At 49.4% G+C, this 22,965-nt stretch overlaps 3 protein-coding genes across 6 annotated transcripts in view; 1 reads left to right on the top strand and 2 right to left on the bottom strand.

The window, feature by feature from the left end:
• Positions 1–2,143: 2,143 nt before the first annotated feature.
• LOC138355636 (platelet glycoprotein Ib alpha chain-like) lies at positions 2,144–2,617 on the bottom strand. Its single transcript, XM_069310954.1, has one exon. It carries the CDS (start codon positions 2,615–2,617, stop codon positions 2,144–2,146), a length of 474 nt encoding a protein of 157 aa, XP_069167055.1.
• A 3-nt stretch (positions 2,618–2,620) lies between these two features.
• Positions 2,621–22,965, top strand: part of LOC123774759 (SET and MYND domain-containing protein 4) — a 144,854-nt gene continuing 124,509 nt past the window's right edge. For all 4 annotated transcript variants that reach the window (XM_045769337.2, XM_045769335.2, XM_045769336.2 and 1 more), the window contains exon 1: positions 2,621–3,219. The gene's annotated coding sequence lies outside the window, so the exon portion shown is untranslated. The remainder of the gene's footprint in view (positions 3,220–22,965) is intronic.
• Positions 3,286–6,331, bottom strand: LOC138355635 (putative uncharacterized protein ENSP00000383309). The gene is made up of 2 exons (XM_069310953.1): positions 6,265–6,331; positions 3,286–4,142 (listed from the first exon to the last, which is right to left on the bottom strand). The coding sequence occupies exons 1-2, from the start codon at positions 6,329–6,331 to the stop codon at positions 3,286–3,288; spliced, it is 924 nt and encodes a 307-aa protein (XP_069167054.1).

Raw genomic sequence — 22,965 nt, 5'->3', positions numbered from 1 at the left:
ACGCGTACCTACAGGCACGCGTACGTTAATAATACTCCATTCACGCCTTCAAGTGGAGGGGCACTAAGCAGCAGAAGGGTTAGGAGTACCTACATAGGGCAGCCTACACCTACACCTTATTCCTCGGGAGCAATTGTAAATGGAAGAACAAGCACATACATGCACATGAGCACGCGCAAGCGCGATGAGGTTGAATAAAAAAGCTGGATCTCAGAAAAAGACAAGGAGGTATTTGAAGAACTAAACAAACTATTTCAGTAAGCCGTTATAAAAGCACCAGCATGGAGACCAGAGTTAACACGTGATGACATGGTAGTATTGTAGAGGAAGTTAAGAAACACCTGGAGGAATTAGATGTAACAAAGGAAATTAGGGCCAGACTTAACATCACCATGGCCATTGAAGGAGGCTCCAGAGGTAATTGGTCATCTGCTAACTAACGTTTTCAATAAAACTAGAGACTGAAAAATCTGAATTTTCAAAAAAACCAAATGAAGTCCCAGTATAAAAAAAGGGAAACACGCAGGGGTCAATACTATTCCTAATCTATGTGACCGACCTACCATAGGAAATAGATTCCACTCAATGTAATCGTTGATGCAAAAATTATGAGAAAAAAATACGATAGAAGACTGCAAGAAACTTTGATATTATTATTTTCTACCACAGACGTGGTCATACATTTACAGTGTTAACCATCATATGTACATTTTCTTCTGTTCGTCATGGCCAGATTTAAAAGATATGTTCGGCATCATCAAAGAGAAAATCCTTCTGACGTCGAACAGAAAAAAAAGAATTGGGATTTGATATTACACTGAACATTCACCAGAAGTCCACATCAAGTGAATATCATCAACTGCATATGAAAGGTCGGTTAATATCAGAACAGCCTTTAGGAATTTGAACAAATAGTCATTCAGCATCTTGTATATCGTTTATATCAGACCAATTATGAAATATGCGGAGCCAGCATGGAGTCCTTATCTCATTCAACACAAATCGAAGCTGGAAAAAGTTTTGAGACATGGCACCAGACTGGTCCCAGAACTGAGAGGCATGAGTTACAAGGAGACTAAAAGAGTTAAACCTCACGTCAATGGAAGAGGGAGGAAACCAGGGAGACATGATTACCAGATAGGAAAGTTGACAGGATAGGCTATTTTGGATGGGTAGTGCTCAAACATATGAAAACTAAGTACCCAGATGAGCCTCTGAGACATTAAATGGAATCTTTTCAGTGTCAGTTAAGTGAACAATTGGAATGCACTATAAGAAGTGAAATAGCAAAGTTAAACTCCATTGGCAACTGTAAATATAGATATGGCACAGCCCAACTCTAGGCTGTGAAAGCTGTACACCAACCAGTCGATTAAGAGGCGGGACCCAAAAACCGTAGCTCGTCATCCCCCTCTCCCCCCACCCCCGTAAATACACGACTAAAGCTACATGGAGGCTGGTACATGGAGGCTGGAAACTGGACGTTGTTGTTAAATTAAACTGGAGACAAAAATGAGTTATAGAGATATCAGAACTTCCTCAGTCGTAAATAAATTGAATGGATTAATATTATATCCGATACAGTTGTATTTAATGACAAATATGTTAAGATAAACGAATGAAAAGTCTTTGCATTGAACCACTGATGATCGAAAGGCAGGGCTTAAGACCTTGAAAACACCTCTAGGTGTTTACATTAGGCTACAAATGATAAGAAATTGGAAGCTTCCTATAGAGCTGAAAAGAGGTGTGCATATTTCTATAACATCCTAATTTTATGCTATATGTTCTGCCTATATCAGTCTCCCTGCTCTAATTGTAAGCTCTAAATATTTTTTTTTGTAACATCTGTTCACTCCAGCCACCATTGTGATGATTTTTGTATAAAACACAGGAAAAATAATACTTCTAAATGCAAATCCAAATTTTCCTGTATATATTGATAATATTTAAGTGATATGATGTTATTTTGACTTTTTATTATGTAATTAATGTACTCGAATTTTCTGTAAACAGACTCAACGATATTAATTTGATTGACTAGTTTATGGAACTTTTGAGTACTTCTTGCTGTTAATGATGCGGGTTATCACATTCTAATGCACTCTTGTACTCATGACACACTTTTAAGCTGGCAATACTCTCAGGTCGATGGGAAGATGAAATATGGGGTGGTGGTGGGCGGGGTCTGAGGAGTGAGGGTAGAGGTGGGCGTGGTCTGAGGAGTGAGGGTAGAGGTGGGCGGAGTCTGAGGAGTGAGGGTAGAGGTGGGCGGGGTCTGAGGAGTGAGGGTAGAGGTGGGCGTGGTCTGAGGAGTGAGGGTAGAGGTGGGCGGGGTCTGAGGAGTGAGGGTAGAGGTGGGCGTGGTCTGAGGAGTGAGGGTAGAGGTGGGCGGGGTCTGAGGAGTGAGGGTAGAGCTAGGTGGGCGTGGTCTGAGGAGTGAGGGGTAGAAGTGGGCGTGGTCTGAGGAGTGAGGGTAGAGGTGGGCGTGGTCTGAGGATTGAGGGTAAATGTGGGCGGGTCTGAGGAACGAGGTTCCGATGTGGGCGGGGATTTCTGGGGTTTGGAGGTTGGCGGGGTTGGGTGGGAATGGATGTCGGGCGGGCCGGTTACCCATCTCCCCCGTCAGTGTTGTCTGTGGCGTCGGGCGGGTTGGTCGTGTGTCGTCCCTCTCCACCACCACCACACACCTACCACCATCACCTCCACTCCTGCAACACTCCACCACCACCCTCCAACACGAATATTTCCCGATCGCATAGGTCGCCTTCCCACCCCGCCTGGCTTACCAGAAAATTCTCGAAACCTCTTCGTGTATTTGAAAAGCTACTCGAATTTAATAAATTAAATCGTTTCCGAGGAATAAATGTAATTGTAATAGTCACCCTCCAGTCTTAAGATACTCATAAGGTTATTTCTCCCACTTGTTCCCACGTTCTCCGTCTCCCTGTGCCTCATTCTCCCACCTGCTCGTTCCTCCCTCCCTCTCCGCTCTCCATAAGTTATTTTTACCTTCTCGCAAAGTCTAGATGAGTCCCGCACCTTTGGTGGCGGCGCAGTAGTAGGTGTGGTGGGCAGCTGTGTCGCTCCTCGTGCCCAGTGCCATCCTCAAGTGCCACCGGGAAACATAACATCAAGGTCCTTCAACTCAAAGAGTGCCAGCTAGGGGCCTGCCGCGTCGCCGCCGTCGTCTTGTGATTCATCTGCTGCTTCAAGAAGGTTAGTGAGACGTGTGTGTGTGTGTGTGTAGGGGACGGCGCTCTCCGGGTGCCATGCTGGTGCCTGTCAGTGTGGCCCTCGTGAGGTGCCTGGCAGTGTGGCCCTCGTGAGGTGCCTGGCAGTGTGGCCCTCGTAGGGTGCCTGGCATTGGGGCCCTCGTAGGGTGCCTGGTACAGTGTGGCCCTCGTGGGGTGCCTGGCAGTGTGGCCCTCGTAGGGTGCCTGGTACAGTGTGGCCCTCGTGGGGTGCCTGACAGTGTGGCCCTCGTGGGGTGCCTGGTACAGTGTGGCCCTCGTAGGGTGCCTGGCAGTGTGGCCCTCGTGGGGTGCCTGGTGCAGTGTGGCCCTCGTGGGGTGCCCTCGTAGGGTGCCTGGTACAGTGTGGCCCTCGTAGGGTGCCTGGCAGTGTGGCCCTCGTGGGGTGCCTGGTGCAGTGTGGCCCTCGTGGGGTGCCTGACAGTGTGGCCTTCGTGGGGTGCCCTGGCAGTGTGGCCCTCGTGGGGTGCCTGGCAGTGTGGCCCTCGTAGGGTGCCTGGCAGTGTGGACCTCGTAGGGTGCCTGGCAGTGTGGCCCTCGTGGGGTGCCTGGCAGTGTGGCCCTCGTAGGGTGCCTGGCAGTGTGGCCCTCGTAGGGTGCCTGGCAGTGTGGCCCTCGTAGGGTGCCTGGCAGTGTGGCCCTCGTAGGGTGCCTGGCAGTGTGGCCCTCGTGGGGTGCCTGGCAGTGTGGCCCTCGTAGGGTGCCTGGCAGTGTGGCCCTCGTAGGGTGCCTGGCAGTGTGGCCCTCGTAGGTTGCCTGGCAGTGTGGCCCTCGTAGGGTGCCTGGCAGTGTGGCCCTCGTAGGGTGCCTGCCAGTGTGGCCCTCGTAGGGTGCCTGGCAGTGTGGCCCTCGTGGAGTGCCTGGCAGTGTGGCCCTCCTTGGGGGTGCCTGCTCACCCGCCTCGAGACCTCATCAATACAATGGCCTGACAGTCTTAGTCCCCCATCTTATATTATTCATAGTTGACGCTGCAGCAAGTAGCTTCATTGACCCGACTATCACCGTACTTGCAAAGCCACCGTGAAGCCTAGCAATGGCTACATACCTACAATGTGAAGCTGACAGGTACACAGTAGGCCTATAGGTACCACGTGCAGCGAGTATAACATTCAACTGAACCCATTTAGATAATAAGTTTGGACAAGGTTTAAATAGCGTGTAGATTGCGTACATATCACAACGTGCTCCTGCGCCGGTGTACGCGTTGGAGTGTTCGAATGTCTCAAGGCAGGTAGAGAACATCTTGTCGCATTTCATTCTAAAGGCCGAGTGCCGAACTCCTTGGATTGATATATGATTATAATAATTAATGATACAAGTGGTTATCTTATGGTTAGAAATGTGTTGAGAGGTAATAAGAGGTGAGATGGGCACGTGGCTGGTGGCTGGAGTCGTCTGGAAGCGTTGAGACGGGTCGCCGGTGCCACTATTTTGGGTGGGGTGCCAGACGCCCCTACGGTTGCCAAGCGTCACCCACGCTCGCTTCGTATATTATTAATTTTCAACCACATGATGATACTCCTGAGAAGTATTGCATTACAGACCCCCCCAATAAGGCAATCGTATTCTGAATATTTTATGGGTGTGTAAGTGTGTACACCTTGGTTCATTACTCAATTGTATCGATATTGGCAACAATTGTGTGAGTGAGAGTGGACCCTATACCCATCTTGTGAGTGAGAGTGGACCTTATACCCATCTTGTGAGTGAGAGTGGACCCTATACCCATCTTGTGAGTGAGAGTGGACCCTATACCCATCTTGTGAGTGAGAGTGGACCCTATACCCATCTTGTGAGTGAGAGTGGACCCTATACCCATCTTGTGAGTGAGAGTGGACCCTATACCCATCTTGAGAGTGAGAGTGGACCCAATACTCATCTTCTGAGTGAGAGTGGATCCAATACCCATCTTGTGAGTGAGAGTGGACCCTATACCCATCTTGTGAGAGAGAGTGGACCCTATACTCATCTTGTGAGTGAGAGTGGACCCAATACTCATCTTGTGAGTGAGAGTGGATCCAATACCCATCTTGTGAGTGAGAGTGGACCCTATACTCATCTTGTGAGTGAGACTGGATCCAATACCCATCTTGTGAGTGAGAGTGGACCCTATACTCATCTTGTGAGTGAGAGTGGACCCTATACCCATCTTGTGAGTGAGAGTGGACCCTATACTCATCTTGTGAGTAAGAGTGGACCCAATACCCATCTTGTGAGTGGGAGTGGACCCAATACCCATCTTGTGAGTGGGAGTGGGCCCAATACCCATCTTGTGAGTGGGAGTGGACTCTAACCATAATGTGAGTGGTAGTAGAAACAGTTCCTGTGATTAGCAGTGAACCCCATATCCATCCTATGAGTGGTATTGAACCCCTCACATTTTGTGAGTGGTATTGAACCCCCTCACATTCTGTGAGTGGTAGTGAACCCTATATCAATTCTGTTAATTAGTTATAGTGGAAAACGTTCAATGGTACATAAAAGGTTTAGGAACTGATCTCCAAAATTCTTCTAAATAACCAACTTATAGCATTGATGAACTAGGTATAAGTTTATTAGCATAAACATAAAATTAGTGTATTGATAGTTTATCAAGCAAGCATCAATGTCTTCTCAACAGGTGTATCCTCAACTAACTAAAACAAGTGAGTTTTAGTTACTTTAATTAACTTATTATAGACCTCATACCTATTCTGTGGATGAGTGGCAGTAAAGTTTCAGTGTTACATATTGGGTTTAGGTCCAGCGATGACTTAGGTAGATCGCTCAAACCTCATAGTGACGATTTTTAAAACTCGACCTGCGAACAAATCAGGGCGGGTGTTTGGTTACATATTCTATTCCAAGATTGCTCTGGTGATCGTCCGACATATTGTAAAAAATCCTGAGAGCCTTAGTTCCTTTCCTGGTCCTCACAAATCATATACACACCATTTCTGGCGATTTGACTCGCCGCTCTGCTACCGGAGGGCGCTGACGTTCGGCCCGGGCTGTCAGTGTTGACCTGTACCTGCTGCGTGGTGGTCGTCTTGTTGACGGTGTGGTGCGGCCATTGGCCGGGGCCTGGCGGGTGTCATGGCGTCGACTAGTGGTGGCCGTGTTCGCCGGGTCGACACCGCCCGGCTTGATTTCTCGGCCCCCATTGACTGGCCCTTGGTGGAGGTTGCCCTTATGGACGTCATGCGTGTTGAGTACCAAGATCTCTACGGTGTTGAGAAACTTTCCCCTACCCGGGTGGCGGTGACATTCTCCTCGGCGCAGGTGTATCAGCTGTTTGTGCGTCGATGGGGTACACGGACGCATGTACTTCCAGGTTCTGCTGTGACGGTGGAGGTCTCCGATCCGTGGGGCCCCCTGACGTATGTGAGCGTTCATGGTGCGCCGGTGCAGTTTCCTGAGGAGGAGCTGTCCGCCGCGTTCCGTCGGTATGGTGAGGTGGTGGGGCAGCGTCATGCCTGTCTGCTTAGTGGGCGCCTGAAGGGGCTCCGTATGGGTGCCCGTACTTTGCGCATGCGGCTCTCTGGGGCTATTCCCTCTCGGGTGGCTGTGTGTGGGTTTTATGTGCGTGTGTTCTCCCAGGGGCAGACTCGCTCCTGTTTCCGGTGTGGTGAGGTAGGCCATTTCGCTGCAGCTTGCCGTGCCCCTCGCCCGGAGGACCCATCGGTTTTCCATGCGGATGATTTTCCACTTCTGCCGGAGGCTGGGGCGCCCCCAGCGGGCCCGGGCTCTGTGGGTGTGCCTCTGGAGGCGTCGTCCCCAGCTGTCCCTACCTCTCCGTCTGCTGCTGGGTCCTCTACTCTGTCTGTTGACTCTGATGCTCTCGCGGCTCCTGCTTCGGGTGCGCCTATGCTGGTGGCGGCGGAGGTACATCGCGACCCGAGTGTCTCCTTGAAATCCGACGTGTGTGGTGTAGTGCCGGAGGGCGACCCGTGTGCAGTGGCCAGTGTGCTTCCCGAGGCCAGGGGCGGTGTTGATACTGTGTCTCCTGACGGCCAGCCTAGCGGTGTTCCTGATGCTGGTGCCGTGGCGCAGCCGCCTGCTGTCGCTTGTGCTGTGCCTCCTGTGGTTGCATTGGGCTCTTCTGTTCCTCGACGAAAGCGCGCTCCGAGGGATCGGTCGCGCAGCAGGGGCCCCCCTGGGAAGAGGATCGAGGCTTCGGGTGGTGTGCCTTTGGCTGGTGCTCCTCCCTCCGCTTCTCCAGTGGTTCCTCCTCCCCCTTCGGAAGCGGGATCTGGGGATGAGCGGGGCATTGAGCGTGGTGTCGGGCTCGGGGCAGCGGAGGAAGTGGAAAAACTGTGGATGGTGTCCTCGACGCCTGGGGCGCCCTCTTCGCATGGTGTATCTCCTGTGATTTTGAAGGCGGTTCCTGGCCGGTCGTCTTCCAGGGTGCGGCAGGGGGTTGAGCCTGGTGGTGTGGATGTGGCTCCCGCTGCGGGTGCGGTTGTGTCCCCTGGGGGACGCGTTGGGTTGGGGGTGTCCTGAGGTTCTCCCGATGGCGCCCTCTGTTGTCTGTGCGTCTTTGAATGTTCGTGGTTTGAATGATCTTGGGGTCCAGTTGGGCCTGTTGGATGTTCTGCAGGAGCAGCGTGTGGATGTGGCTCTGATCCAGGAGCATAATGTTCGTGAGGTGTCTGTGCTGCAGTGTTTAAGTGCGCATTTTCATGTTGTGCTCAACCCGCCGAGGACGTCCTTCGGGGGGACGCTTATGTTGTTTTCTAGGAGGGCTTCCTTCTCCGTGCTTCACACGGAGATGGATGAAGATGGGCGGGTTTTGTTTGTGAGGGTTGAGTTTTTGGGGGTCGTTCTTCCGTTCCTGACGGTGTACGCCCCCTCGGGGGTGGCTCGCCGTCGGGAACGGGAGGAGTTTTTTCGGGTGGGGCTTCTCCCTTTCCTGCGTCATGATACGCGGTGTATGGTTTTTGGTGGTGATTTTAACTGTGTGACGAGTGCGCGGGACTGTAGTAGCGCCCGCCCGCAGAATGTCTCGGGTGCGCTGCTGGAGGTGGTGCGTTCTTGCGGTTTCAAGGATGCTGCTGTGCTCTATGGAGGCAAGTTGTCCTTTACTTTTGCTGCGCATGGGGCGCGTTCGCGGATTGATCGCGTGTATGTTACTGGCGGGGGGTGTTCTGTGTTTGCTTTCCACACTGTCCCGGTTGCTTTCTCGGACCATAGTCTCGTGGTGGTCCGGGTTGGTGTGCCCAGTCAGGTACGGGTCGGCGCGGGGTGGTGGAAGCTGAATTGTGGGTTGTTGCGTTCTCCGAGGGTTTGTGGGCAGTTTCGGGTTTGGTGGGTCGGGGTTCTCGCCCGGCGGTGTGATTTTCCTTCTGTTTTAGATTGGTGGGAGTGGTGTAAGGAGCAATGTCGGTTGTTTTTTCGGGTGGCTGCCAAACGTGAGGCTGCTGGAAGGTTTGGGTTGCTGCGGTTGTTCCAGGCGAGGCTTTCGCGGTTGTATGTGCGGTACAATGCTGGGATTGACTGTTTTGGGGAGATTGCGGAGTGTAAGGAGCGTATTTGTAGTTTGCGGAATGAGTGGGCCGAGGGTGTTCGTGTGCGTGCTCGTGTGAGTGAACGTGTTGACGGGGAACGGCTCTCTCCTTCTCTTGTAGGGAAGGTGAAGGCTGCGCGGGACGGTGTTCTTTTTACGGCTCTGCAAAGGCCGGATGGGTCTGTTATTTCGGACACCGGTGGTGTGTTGCATTATGTGCGGCAAGAGTTGGTTGCGCTCTATGGGGAGGTGGTAGGGGACGACGCGATTGCGGAAGGTTTTTTGGGTGGTTGTGCTCCGGGGTTGTCTGCTGCTGATTGTGTTGGTTTGGAGGAAGATGTTTCGTTGGGGGAGCTTTTCGGTGTGGTGAGGTCATTTCGTTCCGGGAAGGTGCCGGGCTCGGATGGTCTTCCTGTCGAATTTTATGTTGCCTTTTGGGATGTGTTGGGTGATGCTCTTTTGGAGGTGGTCCGGACTTGCCTCCGGGGGTGCGTTCTGCCTGTCTCTCAGTGCGTTGGGATTGTGCGGCTGCTCCCGAAGCCGGGCGATTTGCGGTTCTTCTCGAACTGGAGACCCATTACTTTGTTGAATGTGGACTATAAGATCCTGTCCAAGATTTTAGCTGGTCGGTGTCGCCGTGTGGTTGCGTCTGTGGTTTCCGTGGAACAGTTTTGTGGTGTTCCAGGTCGCTCGTTGCTGCAGTGCAATGCGTTATTTCGGGATGTGCTTCTGTACGTGTCGGGCTCTCGCTTGTCTGCAGCGATGCTTTGCCTGGATTGGTCTAAGGCTTTTGACCGTGTTTCGTTAGCTTTTGTTTTTCGTGTGTTAGAGAGGCTTGGTTTTCCGCCTTTGTTTGTTCGTTGGGTGCGTATGTTGTACGCTCAGTGTTGCAGTCGGGTTTGCATCAATGGGTTCTTGAGTGCTCCTTTCCCTGTCCGCCGTTCGGTGAGGCAGGGTTGTCCGCTTTCCATGCTCCTTTATGTGCTCTTTCAGGAGCCTTTTTTTCGGGCGGTCAAGGCTTGTGCGATGATCCGTCCCCCCCGGCTGCCTTCTGATCTTCGGTTACCCATCTGCGGTTATGCGGATGATACCATCCTGTTCGTGGCCTCTGCTGGTTCTGTTCGGGCTGTCCAGGTCGTGGTTGAGAGGTTTGAGTTGGCCACTGGGGCCCAGGTCAATCGTGCCAAATCTGGTCTTATGGGTATCGGTGAGTGGTCCTCTCGCCTTGTGTGGGAGGGGTCTTGGTTTCCGGTGGTCTCCTCTCTGCGAGTTCTGGGGATCACCTGGTTCGCTTCTTACGAGAGATCTTTGGAATTTAATTGGGGTGCGGTTTCTCGTAGTGTTGGTGTTGCGGTTGGGTTGTTGGCTGCGCGCCCGTTAACAATTTATCAGCGGGCGTTGCTTGTTACTTGTAAAGTTCTGTCACGTGTCTGGTTCGTGGCTCGGTGTTTCCCCCTAGCTCGCCGGCTGGCTCTGGGGTTGGAACGTCAGGTTTATAGGTACGTGTGGTGTGGTCGTTACCACCCGGTTCGTCGCTCGACGTTGGTGTTAGCGGTGCGGGAAGGTGGGGTTGGTATTCCTGATGTGTTTACCAGGGCTCGGGCGCTGTTCTGGGTCTCGTTGCGTCAGGGTTTAGCGTTGGGTGGGGGGCTCAATGCTTTGTGTGTTTTTTATTGTTCGGTCCGGTTTAGTTTTTTGGTGGATTGCGGTGTTTGTCGGGAGGTGGCCTTTTGTACCCCTCCTGTTTACTCCTGGGCGGTAGACATTCTTCGGGCTGTCTGTCGTTGTCAGGGTTATATGTCTCTCTCAGTGAAGGCGATTTATGGGGTTCTATTTTGTCGTGTTCAGCCGCGGGTGGAGTCTTTATTCCCGTGTTGGGATTGGGGGGAGGTGTGGGCGGCGTTAGGGGCGCGGTTTTTGGCGCCGCAGCAGCGGGAGTTGTTGTTTCGCATGTTGCATTTGTCGTTGGCGACAAATGACCGGTTGTACATGCTGGGTTTGCGTGCCTCTGACGCATGTGTCCACTGTGGTTTGCCTGAATCTCAGTTACATGTTTTCTATTTTTGTGAGAGGCTGAGTGGTTTGCTTGCTTGGTTTCGTGCTGTGTTGGCCGTGGTTTGTGGGCCGGGTTGTCGGGGTGGTTTTTTGCCGTTTTTGTTTTTGTCTTTTCCGCGGGGCTCTCGACGGGTGCGTAATACGCTCTGTCTTCTTGTCGCTGACTATGTGTATTGTGTGTGGGTTGGCCGGAGGGAGGGTTATGGGGTTGATAGGGTTTTGGGGTTTTTGAGAGGGCGCTTACGGTTCACCTGGTGGTGGCTGCAGCGTGCTTTTCCGGATGATTTTTGTGGTTGGTTTACTGGTGCGTATGTTCGTGGGGCTGCTTTTGAGTGATTGGTCGTGGGTTGGGCTCGTGGATGTTGGCTGTGGGTTGGTTGGGTGGGTCTTGTTCCGGTTTATTTTCGGTCCCCGGTCCTCCGATGGGCCTCCTCGGCGGGGGTTGGGCGGGGTGTGTGTGTGGTTGTTTTGTTCTGTTGTGGTTGCTCCTGTGGGTGTGTGTTTCGTTGGGTGTGCTTGTGTGTGGGTGTGGTTTTTATGTTTTCCCTGGCTCCTGCGTGGGCCTTTTTGTTTGCCTTGTATGGGTTTTATGTTTTGTGCATTTTTTGTTCTTTATGGTATGTATGCTTATGTGCTCCTGTGTTTGGAGCGTACCTCTTCTGTCTTTTGTGATTTCTGTGTGGGGGGGGGGTTGGGGTGCCCGGGTTTATGTTTTGTCCTCCCCCCCCCCCCCCCCTTTTCATGTACTACTGTTCCTGTGTTATGAGTGTTTTTTTGCCATTACTGATTGTTATTTCTCTTTTTATGTGCCATGTACTTTGCCTTGTGCTATTTATGTATTATTTATCTGTTCTTTCTTGATTTGTGTTTTGTGTTCTGCCTTTGTATTATGTCTTTTTAATTATGCTTGAGGAAACGGAGTAAGAAACAAGAAATGTACTCAGTTATTTCTGTTTGACTTTCAATGTATGTATTTCCATGTTTTTTGTTTAATGTAGTTTTGTAATTTTGCCTCTTAGGGGTTTCGGAGGCCTGTTGTTCTATACTTTTATGCACCTGTGTTTGGGTTGTTGGGTTGGGCTTGTATGTGCGTTCTCCTTTTGTATTTCTGTACTTAAGGTTGTGTGGATGTGCCTATGTTTTATGTTATTTCTATTGTGTGCTATTAATGACATGTTCTGTTTTTTGTGGTACATACTGTCCCCGTTTCTGGGTTCTCTTTTTTTTTTTTTTGTGCCTTGTGTCATGTGTTTTCTTTCTTGGTTTTTGTTGGGTATGTTTAATGTATCCGTGGTTTACTTCCTTTGTTATATTGTCCTGTGTATGTTCATAACTTGTTTGTTCGGCGGGTGTCTGTTTTGTACATTGTGTATTCTTTTATAAAAATAAAAAAAAAAAATTTCTGGCGATTTACCTTGCAACCAGTAACTGCGTACCGCTATCACACTACAGACCATTAGCAATGCAAAATTGAAAGAACTTTGCATGAGCTGAACGAGCTTAGTGGTGATGTCCGAAACGCTACGCTTGTTAGTGGCTTTGCAAGAATGTAAAATACCAATCTTATGTAATCTCACATACCCATTGTACCTTCTTGTAAATAATAATAATAATTATTATTATTATTATTATTATTATTTTTATTATTATTATATAGTTTACTTGAACTATCACCACACTCCACAGGTCGTGGCACTTAACTGACAACTGAATAATCTCTAGGGGTTTACATCTAGAGAATATTATTTTAATTGGAATTGGTTTATTAACCAGTAATGACGTAATATATTGAATTATTTAAATATACAGCTTTATAACCTATTATACCAAATCAGCATATAAAAGGTACATCTGATAAAAAAATTTAAATAAATTTATATTTCGATAAAAATCATTTAGAAGCAATTTTGTTTCTAATAACAAAAAATTGCCAGATGTACTTGTCTTTGTGAATAGTTTATCAAAAAACATAAAATTCTAATAATTCCACATGCAGTCTCATTACTCTAATAGGTGTCAATATTATATATTCCTTTGTTTAAGTTAAGCGATTTACATTTATGGAGAGTTAGTTATATATCATTTTAATTTTACAGTCAAGCATAAATTAAACAACGCAAACAGGAAAAGTTACAAAAAAGATACAAAGGTGGACGATGTTAAGGGTAGACCTAGGCTATATAGAACGTTACTGCGTGTACCGGAAGTTGGCATACATAATGGCCGCGCCACACGTCGGGCAAACATCATGACCTCTTAGTGCTAGTTGAAGACTTTGCTGTTGCCCCGAGACACAGGGCAGGAGCTCACTTACAATGGTAAGTGGGTGTTGATGATACCAGTTATGCCCGTGTGTTGATGTTGGCGCGGAGGCTCCAGCTCAACTTCCTAGGATTGAATGCACTCGTTGAGTTGAACTCTACTGTTGCAGTCAGAGGCATATAACATTACGAGAAGGTGCCTTTAAGAAATATATTATCCTAGGAGACCCTATAGGTGCCCTTCAGTGATCTTCGCCATCATACTTAAGTAGAATTATTAACGACTAGGATGCATGGTCCTAGTGCATAAGACAAGATGTGGCCTCGCGTAATTTTAGAAGACTGGCTGTAATGCCTAGAGGAGAGGCCTTGGTTATGTGGCTGTCTATTTATACAAAATGAAAACTTCGGCGTTATTCATTACCTAAACGTGGCAATATGTAAGTTTATCAGTCACAAAATAAAGAGGTAAAGCCCGTTGGTCGTGCGCATGTCCGGGAAATGCTGTCAAGGTGATATCTGACACTGGAATTCGTTTCGAGTTTATTTACATTTGACATTACTGTGTATAAAGGCTCATTGTGTATTCCCTACACTAATTATCATTATTTGATTTGTTTATTCACTCATTCTCGACGCCTCTGGTAATGTTTGGTAAACAATGACACGTTCGTATCTGTGTTCAAATCCATTAACTGAACAAACCTCTTTATGACCCAAGCAACGGTAATGGCTACCAATGTCGAGTCACATCAAGGTATTCAACTTGAAAAATACGAAGGGACAACATGCAGTGATGTGTGACATAAGAACTATCAGAGAAGAAAGGAAGAGAGTTTATGGTCTGTGAAGGCTGGGAGAGAGAGAGGGAGGATGGAACAGGGAATTGGAACTCATTAGGAAAGTCACGTGACCCGCATATACTGCCAGGAGGGAAATAATAGTCTTGGATATGTAGCACTTGCGTCCGGGTGCCATAAGGGTCAACTAATAGCTGGTCAGGGCTAACTGACGCTCTTTCACTTGGGGTTCATTCCGCCCTCTACCATGTATACCACCAGGGGATATATTATGGATGATGTATACCCGTATCATGTCAATTATTATATATATATATATGGCTATAGCTGCTTTTATTGCGTCAAGTCAGGTGTCCTGGGAAGAGGTATAAGCATTGAGTAATAACTTCCTTGTTACATAATCGCTCACCAAATCTGGTAACCACTGCCCTGAGGAGATATACAAATTTTGGTTATGAAGGATTGAAATTTGAAGCCACAGTGTTGGGGGATAAATTATACAAGAATTATACCCATATAAGTTTGTGATCGGTCTCATACGTTTATATAAAGGTCAGCTTTCTTGGCCATATCTAAATGATCTCCTGTGTTCGGTGATGCAGGTTTTTGGATCCCTGTCTATTTGTCCATAATATACTCTGTTGCAATCATTATTATGGCCAAGCAAACATACATACATACATACATACATACATACATACATACATACATACATACATACATACATACTACATGCATGAATGCATGCATATACATGCAACAACGATCATGAAATTGATCAACAAGTGCGGAAATACCACATTGAAATATGACGGCAGTTATAACTGTTCAACGGTCAGGCGTTGATCAGTAGCGAGGCTAGACGGTCTAGCCTAGCTACTGATCAACACCTTAGGCTAGACGGTCTAGCCAAGCTACTGATCAACACCTAAGGCTAGACGGTCTAGCCTAGCTACTGATCAACACCTAAGGCTAGACGGTCTAGCCTAGCTACTGATCAACACCTAAGGCTAGACGGTCTAGCCAAGCTACTGATCAACACCTAAGGCTAGACGGTCTAGCCTAGCTACTGATCAACACCTTAGGCTAGACGGTCTAGCCAAGCTACTGATCAACACCTAAGGCTAGACGGTCTAGCCTAGCTACTGATCAACACCTAAGGCTAGACGGTCTAGCCTAGCTACTGATCAACACCTAAGGCTAGACGGTCTAGCCAAGCTACTGATCAACACCTAAGGCTAGACGGTCTAGCCAAGCTACTGATCAACACCTAAGGCTAGACGGTCTAGCCAAGCTACTGATCAACACCTAAGGCTAGACGGTCTAGCCAAGCTACTGATCAACACCTAAGGCTAGACGGTCTAGCCAAGCTACTGATCAACACCTAAGGCTAGACGGTCTAGCCAAGCTACTGATCAACACCTAAGGCTAGACGGTCTAGCCAAGCTACTGATCAACACCTAAGGCTAGACGGTCTAGCCAAGCTACTGATCAACACCTAAGGCTAGACGGTCTAGCCAAGCTACTGATCAACACCTAAGGCTAGACGGTCTAGCCAAGCTACTGATCAACACCTAAGGCTAGACGGTCTAGCCAAGCTACTGATCAACACCTAAGGCTAGACGGTCTAGCCAAGCTACTGATCAACACCTAAGGCTAGACGGTCTAGCCTAGCTACTGATCAACACCTAAGGCTAGACGGTCTAGCCTAGCTACTGATCAACTCCTAACCGTTGAAAACATCATAGTTGCCGTCATATTTCAATATGGTTTTTCCATAAACAAACACACACACATATATATATATATACACTCCTCATTTTTACTCACTGTACCTCACACATCTCATTTTCTGCTCGCCGCGTCTCACCCTTCACCTCATTTTCTCCTTCATTTGTGTGAGTTAAATCGGTCGGGGAGCTATCTTCTCTTGAGATGATTTCGGGGCTTTTTAGTGTCCCCGCGGCCCGGTCCTCGACCAGGCCTCCACCCCCCCCCCCCGGAAGCAGCCCGTGACAGCTGACTAACACCCAGGTACCTATTTTACTGCTAGGTAACAGGGGCATAGGGTGAAAGAAACTCTGCCCATTGGTTCTCGCCGGCGCCCGGGATCGAACCCAGGACCACAGGATCACAAGTCCAGCGTGCTGTCCGCTCGGCCGACCGGCTCCCTCGCTAGTGAGGTTCCCTTTACGGCACTTGCCGAGTTTGAAGGAGACTTTCAAGCAGTTTTTAATAATGGTTATAATTACTTTTGTAAAGCATACATTATGTATGTAATTTAATATTTCATTTATTGTTCGCTAAACTTTTGAATTAATAGTCACACACACACACACACACACACACACACACACACACACACACACACACACACACACACACACACACACACACACACACACACACACTCACACTCACACACACACACACACACACACACACACACACACAATACTCAAACAATGCTCTCCCACACTAACACGTCACGGGAGCCCACGTCACTAGAACACCTCAAGCTACGAAGAGAATGGTTCTCTCATCTCCCACGCCCAGTGATCAATCAAGTGCACGTCAAGACTTGAGGGAGTGTTTAACACAGCGCCAGCTGCCGTCTCACGCTCCCACAACACTCCCTTATAACCGCCTCCTACTTATTCCCGGGAGGCTACGGGGACTAGACATACTGAATTTGAAATATATAGGCCCATGTTGTATCTTGAAATATAAGCCCATGTTGTATCATGTAGGTTATCTTGAGGTTATCTTGAGATGATTTCGGGGCTTTTTTAGTGTCCCCGCGGCCCGGTCCTCGACCAGGCCTCCACCCTCAGGAAGCAGCCCGTGACAGCTGACTAACACCCAGGTACCTATTTACTGCTAGGTAACAGGGGCATTCAGGGTGAAAGAAACTTTGCCCATTTGTTTCTGCCTCGTGCGGGAAACGAACCCGCGCCACAGAATTACGAGTCCTGCGCGCTATCCACCAGGCTACGAGGCCCCATTCGCCCCATTGTACTTTTAATCGGTAAGGAAACATTAACAAACTGCATTGCACGCCCATCCGTCATCCAGCAAACTTTGGTGAAGCTAGCCCCAAGCGTCGGGTCTCTAGTCTTGAACACCCCCTTCGGTTATTGTATTCAACGTTGTGTTTTTTTCAGAATGCGATCCAGTAGTTTGTTTTCCATTCAGAGTGCTAATTGCTGCTGGTTGCTGACTACGGCCGGGAGTCCGCAGGCGTCGGGAGTGAATGAATTCTTGCCAGTTATTCCACCGGTCGGTAGCGGACAGCACGCTGGACTTGTGATCATGTGGTCCTGGGTTCGATCCCAGGCGCCGGCGAGAAACAATGGGCAGAGTTTCTTTCACCCTATGCCCCTGTTACCTAGCAGTAAAATAGGTACCTGGGTGTTAGTCAGCTGTCACAGGCTGCTTCCTGGGGGTGGAGGCCTGGTCGAGGACCGGGCCGCGGGGACACTAAAAAGCCCCGAAATCATCTCAAGATAACCTCAAGAAACCACCCTGTCCAGGATAATATTACCTGATAATAATACTATTATTACTAGAATAGTAACTAGTGATGGCTGGGATGTTGACATCGTCCGTCTCTGTATGTGTCCCTTCTCAGCCTCGTTTGTCTCCAATTGTATTCTCAAATTTCCACTTGTTCAGACACTTTTAGGTCTCTACTTAATGCATCTATGACAGTCAGCTCTGCTGACTTAGCTCATTCATCAATGGATCACGATAGGCAGTACTAAAACCAGCATCTTATTTGAGTGCATTCGTTAGGTAAAATATTATGTGTGCACATTACTCCATTTCACAAGTACTTTGCATATCTTATACGAAACACACAGATATCTGGCGACACGACAGACTTGCTCCACTAACAGTTCTCTGAAAAGTTTGATGTGTTCAACTTTGCCAAATGTTCTTTGAAAGCATCAAGAAACAAAGAGAGAATAGCTCTGCCATGTGAGTCATAGTGCCCAATAGTTTCCGCCACCAAGACGCTGCAGAGCGCCGCAGAGTCTGTCTTGAAGAGTTCTGGAGACACTGTGTGGTGCGGCGCAACATATTTTTTTTTCTGAACATTTATCAAATAAAAATGATAAAGTCGTGAATTTGCAGTTCGCTGAGCGTAAAAGTTATGTGTCATTTTATGTAATGAAAATTGGGCATCCTTGGTTTCGTAATTATTTTTCATTTTTATATTTTTTATTTATTTATTTATTTATTTATTTATTTATTTATTTATTTATTTATTTATTTATTTACATATATTCGTCCTCTTCGTTTCCTTGCAATATCTTGATATCGTCTCGTTATATTGACTGGATATCTAGAGCACTTATTCATAATATTTTGATAGATATAAGTAGGAGCTAACTCGTATATGGGTCAGTATTCTCCAATTGCCTTTATTCTTAGGTTCATATATTAAGAACGTTGCATAATATTGTCAAAGATTTTCTAATAATACTCGGGTCATAATTCAGGTTGTATATTTATACTTAAGTTTACTGCCAGGAATATACCATCAGTATGTTTACACAATAAATGTTTGTTTGTGTGTTCTTGAAAGATGGTGCCTTCTTCACGTCAAGCTCCTTCATTTACTTCAAATACATTTTGATTAGTCTCAGGACTCTGTCTATCTATCTATCTATCTATCTATCTATCTATCTATATATCTATCTATCTATCTATCTATCTATCTATCTATCTATCTGTCTATCTATCTATCTATCTATCCTCTCTCTCTCTCTCTCTCTCTCTCTCTCTCTCTCTCTCTCTCTCTCTCTCTCTCTCTCTCTCTCTCTCTCTCTCTCTCTCTCTCTCTCTCTCTCTCTCTCTCTCTCTCTCTCTCTCTCTCTCTCTCTTTCTCTCATCGCCAGTTGTGTAGGTCTTACTCCCTGGCACGTGTAAGTTGTTCACATGGTCTCAGTAACATCTACGTAACTAGAACTCATCACCTTCATGGCTCATTCTTCACTCTGAGGAAAATCTCCCACTTGCTAACTTCCCCGACACCTTTGATCTTCATTCATCACTCATCACGTTGAGTGAGTTGTCTTGCTCTGCAGCGATGTTGACTCACCGCCTCCTGGTGAGTACTTTGATAATATCTGAAATTAAATTATTTTGTCTTCGTCTGTCCTGCTATACTGAGTAGATGAATAGGCACTTTGTCCCTGTCTTCTGACCTTTTGATTATTCAGAAATGAGTTCGTTTACAGGACTGTACGCTCACTATCGTACAAGATGACCCTGTGTTCACACGCGGCAGGTAGGTCAGAGGTCATGGCCGCCTGACCTTGGCCCATCCCTGGCCTGACGGAATTATTAAAATAGTCATCGATTTACTGCCTACACAACTCCAACCCCCCCTTACTCACCCCTTACACCCCACCCTCCCTCCCTGGCTGGTAAACAGCTTCTGTCTATCATTAAGGAAGAGGAATGTGGAAGGTTCGGGCTACCATACCATTACGGGCTCACCATAGCCCGTGCTACATGGACATTTTGTTCTAAAAATCTTAATCTAAAAAGCTAAATCTTAAATAACAACAACAACAGTGGAAGACATGCTGTGTTATAGAGAACGTTGTCAAGAAATGTGGAAGATTGTGCACCAGGTAATAATAATTGAATGAAGTTATTATCTTTGTTGGTAAAGGAATGAACAACGTCAGGCATCAAAAACTTACTGATCTCTGATTTCATGTAAGTCTTACTTACGTGACTGGTCTAACCCCGCACCTTACACAAGGTAGAGTGAGCCAGTGTGTGAGTGGCCATACCTGGGGAGGGTTGTGGGAGGTCTTCTACACCCCGAGCCGGGCCTCTCTTGAGGGTTATCTTGAGATGATTTCGGGGCTTAGCGTCCCCGCGGCCCGGTCCTCGACCAGGCCTCCTTTCTGTTAAACATCCCCCAGGAAGCAGCCCGTTGCAGCTGTCTAACCCCCAGGTACCTATTTACTGATAGCTAACAGGGGCATCGGGGGTGAATGAAACTCTGTCCATTTGTCTCTGCCGGCGCCGGAATCGAACCCGGAACCTCAGGACTACGAATCCGAAGCGCTGTCCACTCAGCTGCCAGGCTCGAGTTATCGAGGCCAGAGTTAGGGTCTAGTGACAACACCTGAGCCAGGGCTGGGAGGCTCTAACAGGCCAGACAGGAACTACAAACACAATTTCACGGATGTACGAGCATGCACGTACAACACACTATAATGAATGACGACCCACACACACAACTCCCACAATACCAGAACGTGGGCATGAGTGTTGTGTTAATGAGAACAACACACACCTATCCTTGAGTGGGTGTAGGGAAGAACAACACCCACCTATCCTTGAGTGGGTGTAGGGAAGAACAACACCCACCTACCCTTGAGTGGGTGTAAGGAAGAACAACACCCACCTACCCTTGAGTGGGTGTAGGGAAGAACAACACCCACCTATCCTTGAGTGGGTGTAGGGAAGAACAACACCCACCTATCCTTGAGTGGGTGTAGGGAAGAACAACACCCACCTATCCTTGAGTGGGTGTAGGGAAGAACAACACCCACCTATCCTTGAGTGGGTGTAGGGAAGAACAACACCCACCTACCCTTGAGTGGGTGTAGGGAAGAACAACACCCACCTATCCTTGAGTGGGTGTAGGGAAGAACAACACCCACCTATCCTTGAGTGGGTGTAGGGAAGAACAACACCCACCTATCCTTGAGTGGGTGTAGGGAAGAACAACACCCACCTACCCTTGAGTGGGTGTAGGGAAGAACAACACCCACCTATCCTTGAGTGGGTGTAGGGCAGAACAACACCCACCTACCCTTGAGTGGGTGTAGGGAAGAACAACACCCACCTATCCTTGAGTGGGTGTAGGGAAGAACAACACCCACCTACCCTTGAGTGGGTGTTGGGATGGCACACGATGAGTGACAGGAGCGCCAACATCCGGCAAGGAGAGGCGTTAGTAACGAGGGCCTCCCTGTGGTGGTGGTGGTGCTGGTAGTGGTGGTGGTGGTGCAGGTAGTGGTGGTGGTGGTGCAGGTAGTGGTGGTGGTGGTGCAGGTAGTGGTGGTGGTGGTGCAGGTAGTGGTGGTGGTGGTGCAGGTAGTGGTGGTGGTGGTGCAGGTAGTGGTGGTGGTGGTGCTGGTAGTGGTGGTGGTGGTGCTGGTAGTGGTGGTGGTGGTGCAGGTAGTGGTGGTGGTGGTGCTGGTAGTGGTGGTGGTGCAGGTAGTGGTGGTGGTGGTGCTGGTAGTGGTGGTGGTGGTGCTGGTAGTGGTGGTGGTGGTGCTGGTAGTGGTGGTGGTGGTGCTGGTAGTGGTGGTGGTGCTGGTAGTGGTGGTGGTGGTGCTGGTAGTGGTGGTGGTGGTGCTGGTAGTGGTGGTGGTGGTGCTGGTAGTGGTGGTGGTGGTGCAGGTAGTGGTGGTGGTGGTGCAGGTAGTGGTGGTGGTGGTGCTGGTAGTGGTGGTGGTGGTGCTGGTAGTGGTGGTGGTGCAGGTAGTGGTGGTGGTGGTGCTGGTAGTGGTGGTGGTGGTGCTGGTAGTGGTGGTGGTGGTGCTGGTAGTGGTGGTGGTGGTGCAGGTAGTGGTGGTGGTGGTGCAGGTAGTGGTGGTGGTGGTGCAGGTAGTGGTGGTGGTGGTGCTGGTAGTGGTGGTGGTGGTGCTGGTAGTGGTGGTGGTGGTGCTGGTAGTGGTGGTGGTGGTGCAGGTAGTGGTGGTGGTGGTGCTGGTAGTGGTGGTGGTGGTGCTGGTAGTGGTGGTGGTGGTGCTGGTAGTGGTGGTGGTGGTGCAGGTAGTGGTGGTGGTGGTGCAGGTAGTGGTGGTGGTGGTGCAGGTAGTGGTGGTGGTGGTGCTGGTAGTGGTGGTGGTGGTGCAGGTAGTGGTGGTGGTGGTGCAGGTAGTGGTGGTGGTGGTGCTGGTAGTGGTGGTGGTGGTGCTGGTAGTGGTGGTGGTGGTGCTGGTAGTGGTGGTGGTGGTGCTGGTAGTGGTGGTGGTGGTGCAGGTAGTGGTGGTGGTGGTGCAGGTAGTGGTGGTGGTGGTGCAGGTAGTGGTGGTGGTGGTGCTGGTAGTGGTGGTGGTGCTGGTAGTGGTGGTGGTGGTGCTGGTAGTGGTGGTGGTGGTGCTGGTAGTGGTGGTGGTGGTGCAGGTAGTGGTGGTGGTGGTGCTGGTAGTGGTGGTGGTGCTGGTAGTGGTGGTGGTGGTGCTGGTAGTGGTGGTGGTGGTGCTGGTAGTGGTGGTGGTGGTGCTGGTAGTGGTGGTGGTGCTGGTAGTGGTGGTGGTGGTGCAGGTAGTGGTGGTGGTGGTGCAGGTAGTGGTGGTGGTGGTGCAGGTAGTGGTGGTGGTGGTGCAGGTAGTGGTGGTGGTGGTGCTGGTAGTGGTGGTGGTGCTGGTAGTGGTGGTGGTGGTGCTGGTAGTGGTGGTGGTGGTGCTGGTAGTGGTGGTGGTGGTGCAGGTAGTGGTGGTGGTGGTGCTGGTAGTGGTGGTGGTGGTGCAGGTAGTGGTGGTGGTGGTGCAGGTAGTGGTGGTGGTGGTGCTGGTAGTGGTGGTGGTGGCGCAGGTAGTGGTAGTGGTGGTGCAGGTAGTGGTGGTGGTGGTGCTGGTAGTGGTGGTGGTGCAGGTAGTGGTGGTGGTGGTGCTGGTAGTGGTGGTGGTGGTGCTGGTAGTGGTGGTGGTGGTGCTGGTAGTGGTGGTGGTGGTGCTGGTAGTGGTGGTGGTGGTGCTGGTAGTGGTGGTAGTGGTGGTGGTGCAGGTAGTGGTGGTGGTGGTGCTGGTAGTGGTGGTGGTGGTGCAGGTAGTGGTGGTGGTGGTGCTGGTAGTGGTGGTGGTGCTGGTAGTGGTGGTGGTGGTGCTGGTAGTGGTGGTGGTGGTGCTGGTAGTGGTAGTGGTGGTAGTGGTGGTGGTGCAGGTAGTGGTGGTGGTGGTGCTGGTAGTGGTGGTGGTGGTGCAGGTAGTGGTGGTGGTGGTGCTGGTAGTGGTGGTGGTGGTGCAGGTAGTGGTGGTGGTGGTGCTGGTAGTGGTGGTGGTGCTGGTAGTGGTGGTGGTGGTGCTGGTAGTGGTGGTGGTGGTGCTGGTAGTGGTGGTGGTGGTGCT

The sequence above is a fragment of the Procambarus clarkii genome, chromosome 68 (assembly GCF_040958095.1).
Source record: "Procambarus clarkii isolate CNS0578487 chromosome 68, FALCON_Pclarkii_2.0, whole genome shotgun sequence".
Taxonomy (NCBI): domain Eukaryota; kingdom Metazoa; phylum Arthropoda; class Malacostraca; order Decapoda; family Cambaridae; genus Procambarus; species Procambarus clarkii.
The sequence above is the reverse complement of the archived record's forward strand: the minus strand, read 5'-3'. Positions and strand labels throughout refer to the sequence as shown.

Bases quoted from the DNA above. Each gene is read 5' to 3' on its own strand.
- LOC138355636 (XM_069310954.1), bottom strand. From the start codon at position 2,617: ATGGGTAACCGGCCCGCCCGACATCCATTCCCACCCAACCCCGCCAAC.
- LOC138355635 (XM_069310953.1), bottom strand. From the start codon at position 6,331: ATGACACCCGCCAGGCCCCGGCCAATGGCCGCACCACACCGTCAACAA. The intron at 4,143-6,264 runs GTACAGGTCAAC...GCGGGTGAGCAG, and splicing joins AGACGACCACCACGCAGCAG to GCACCCCCAAGGAGGGCCAC.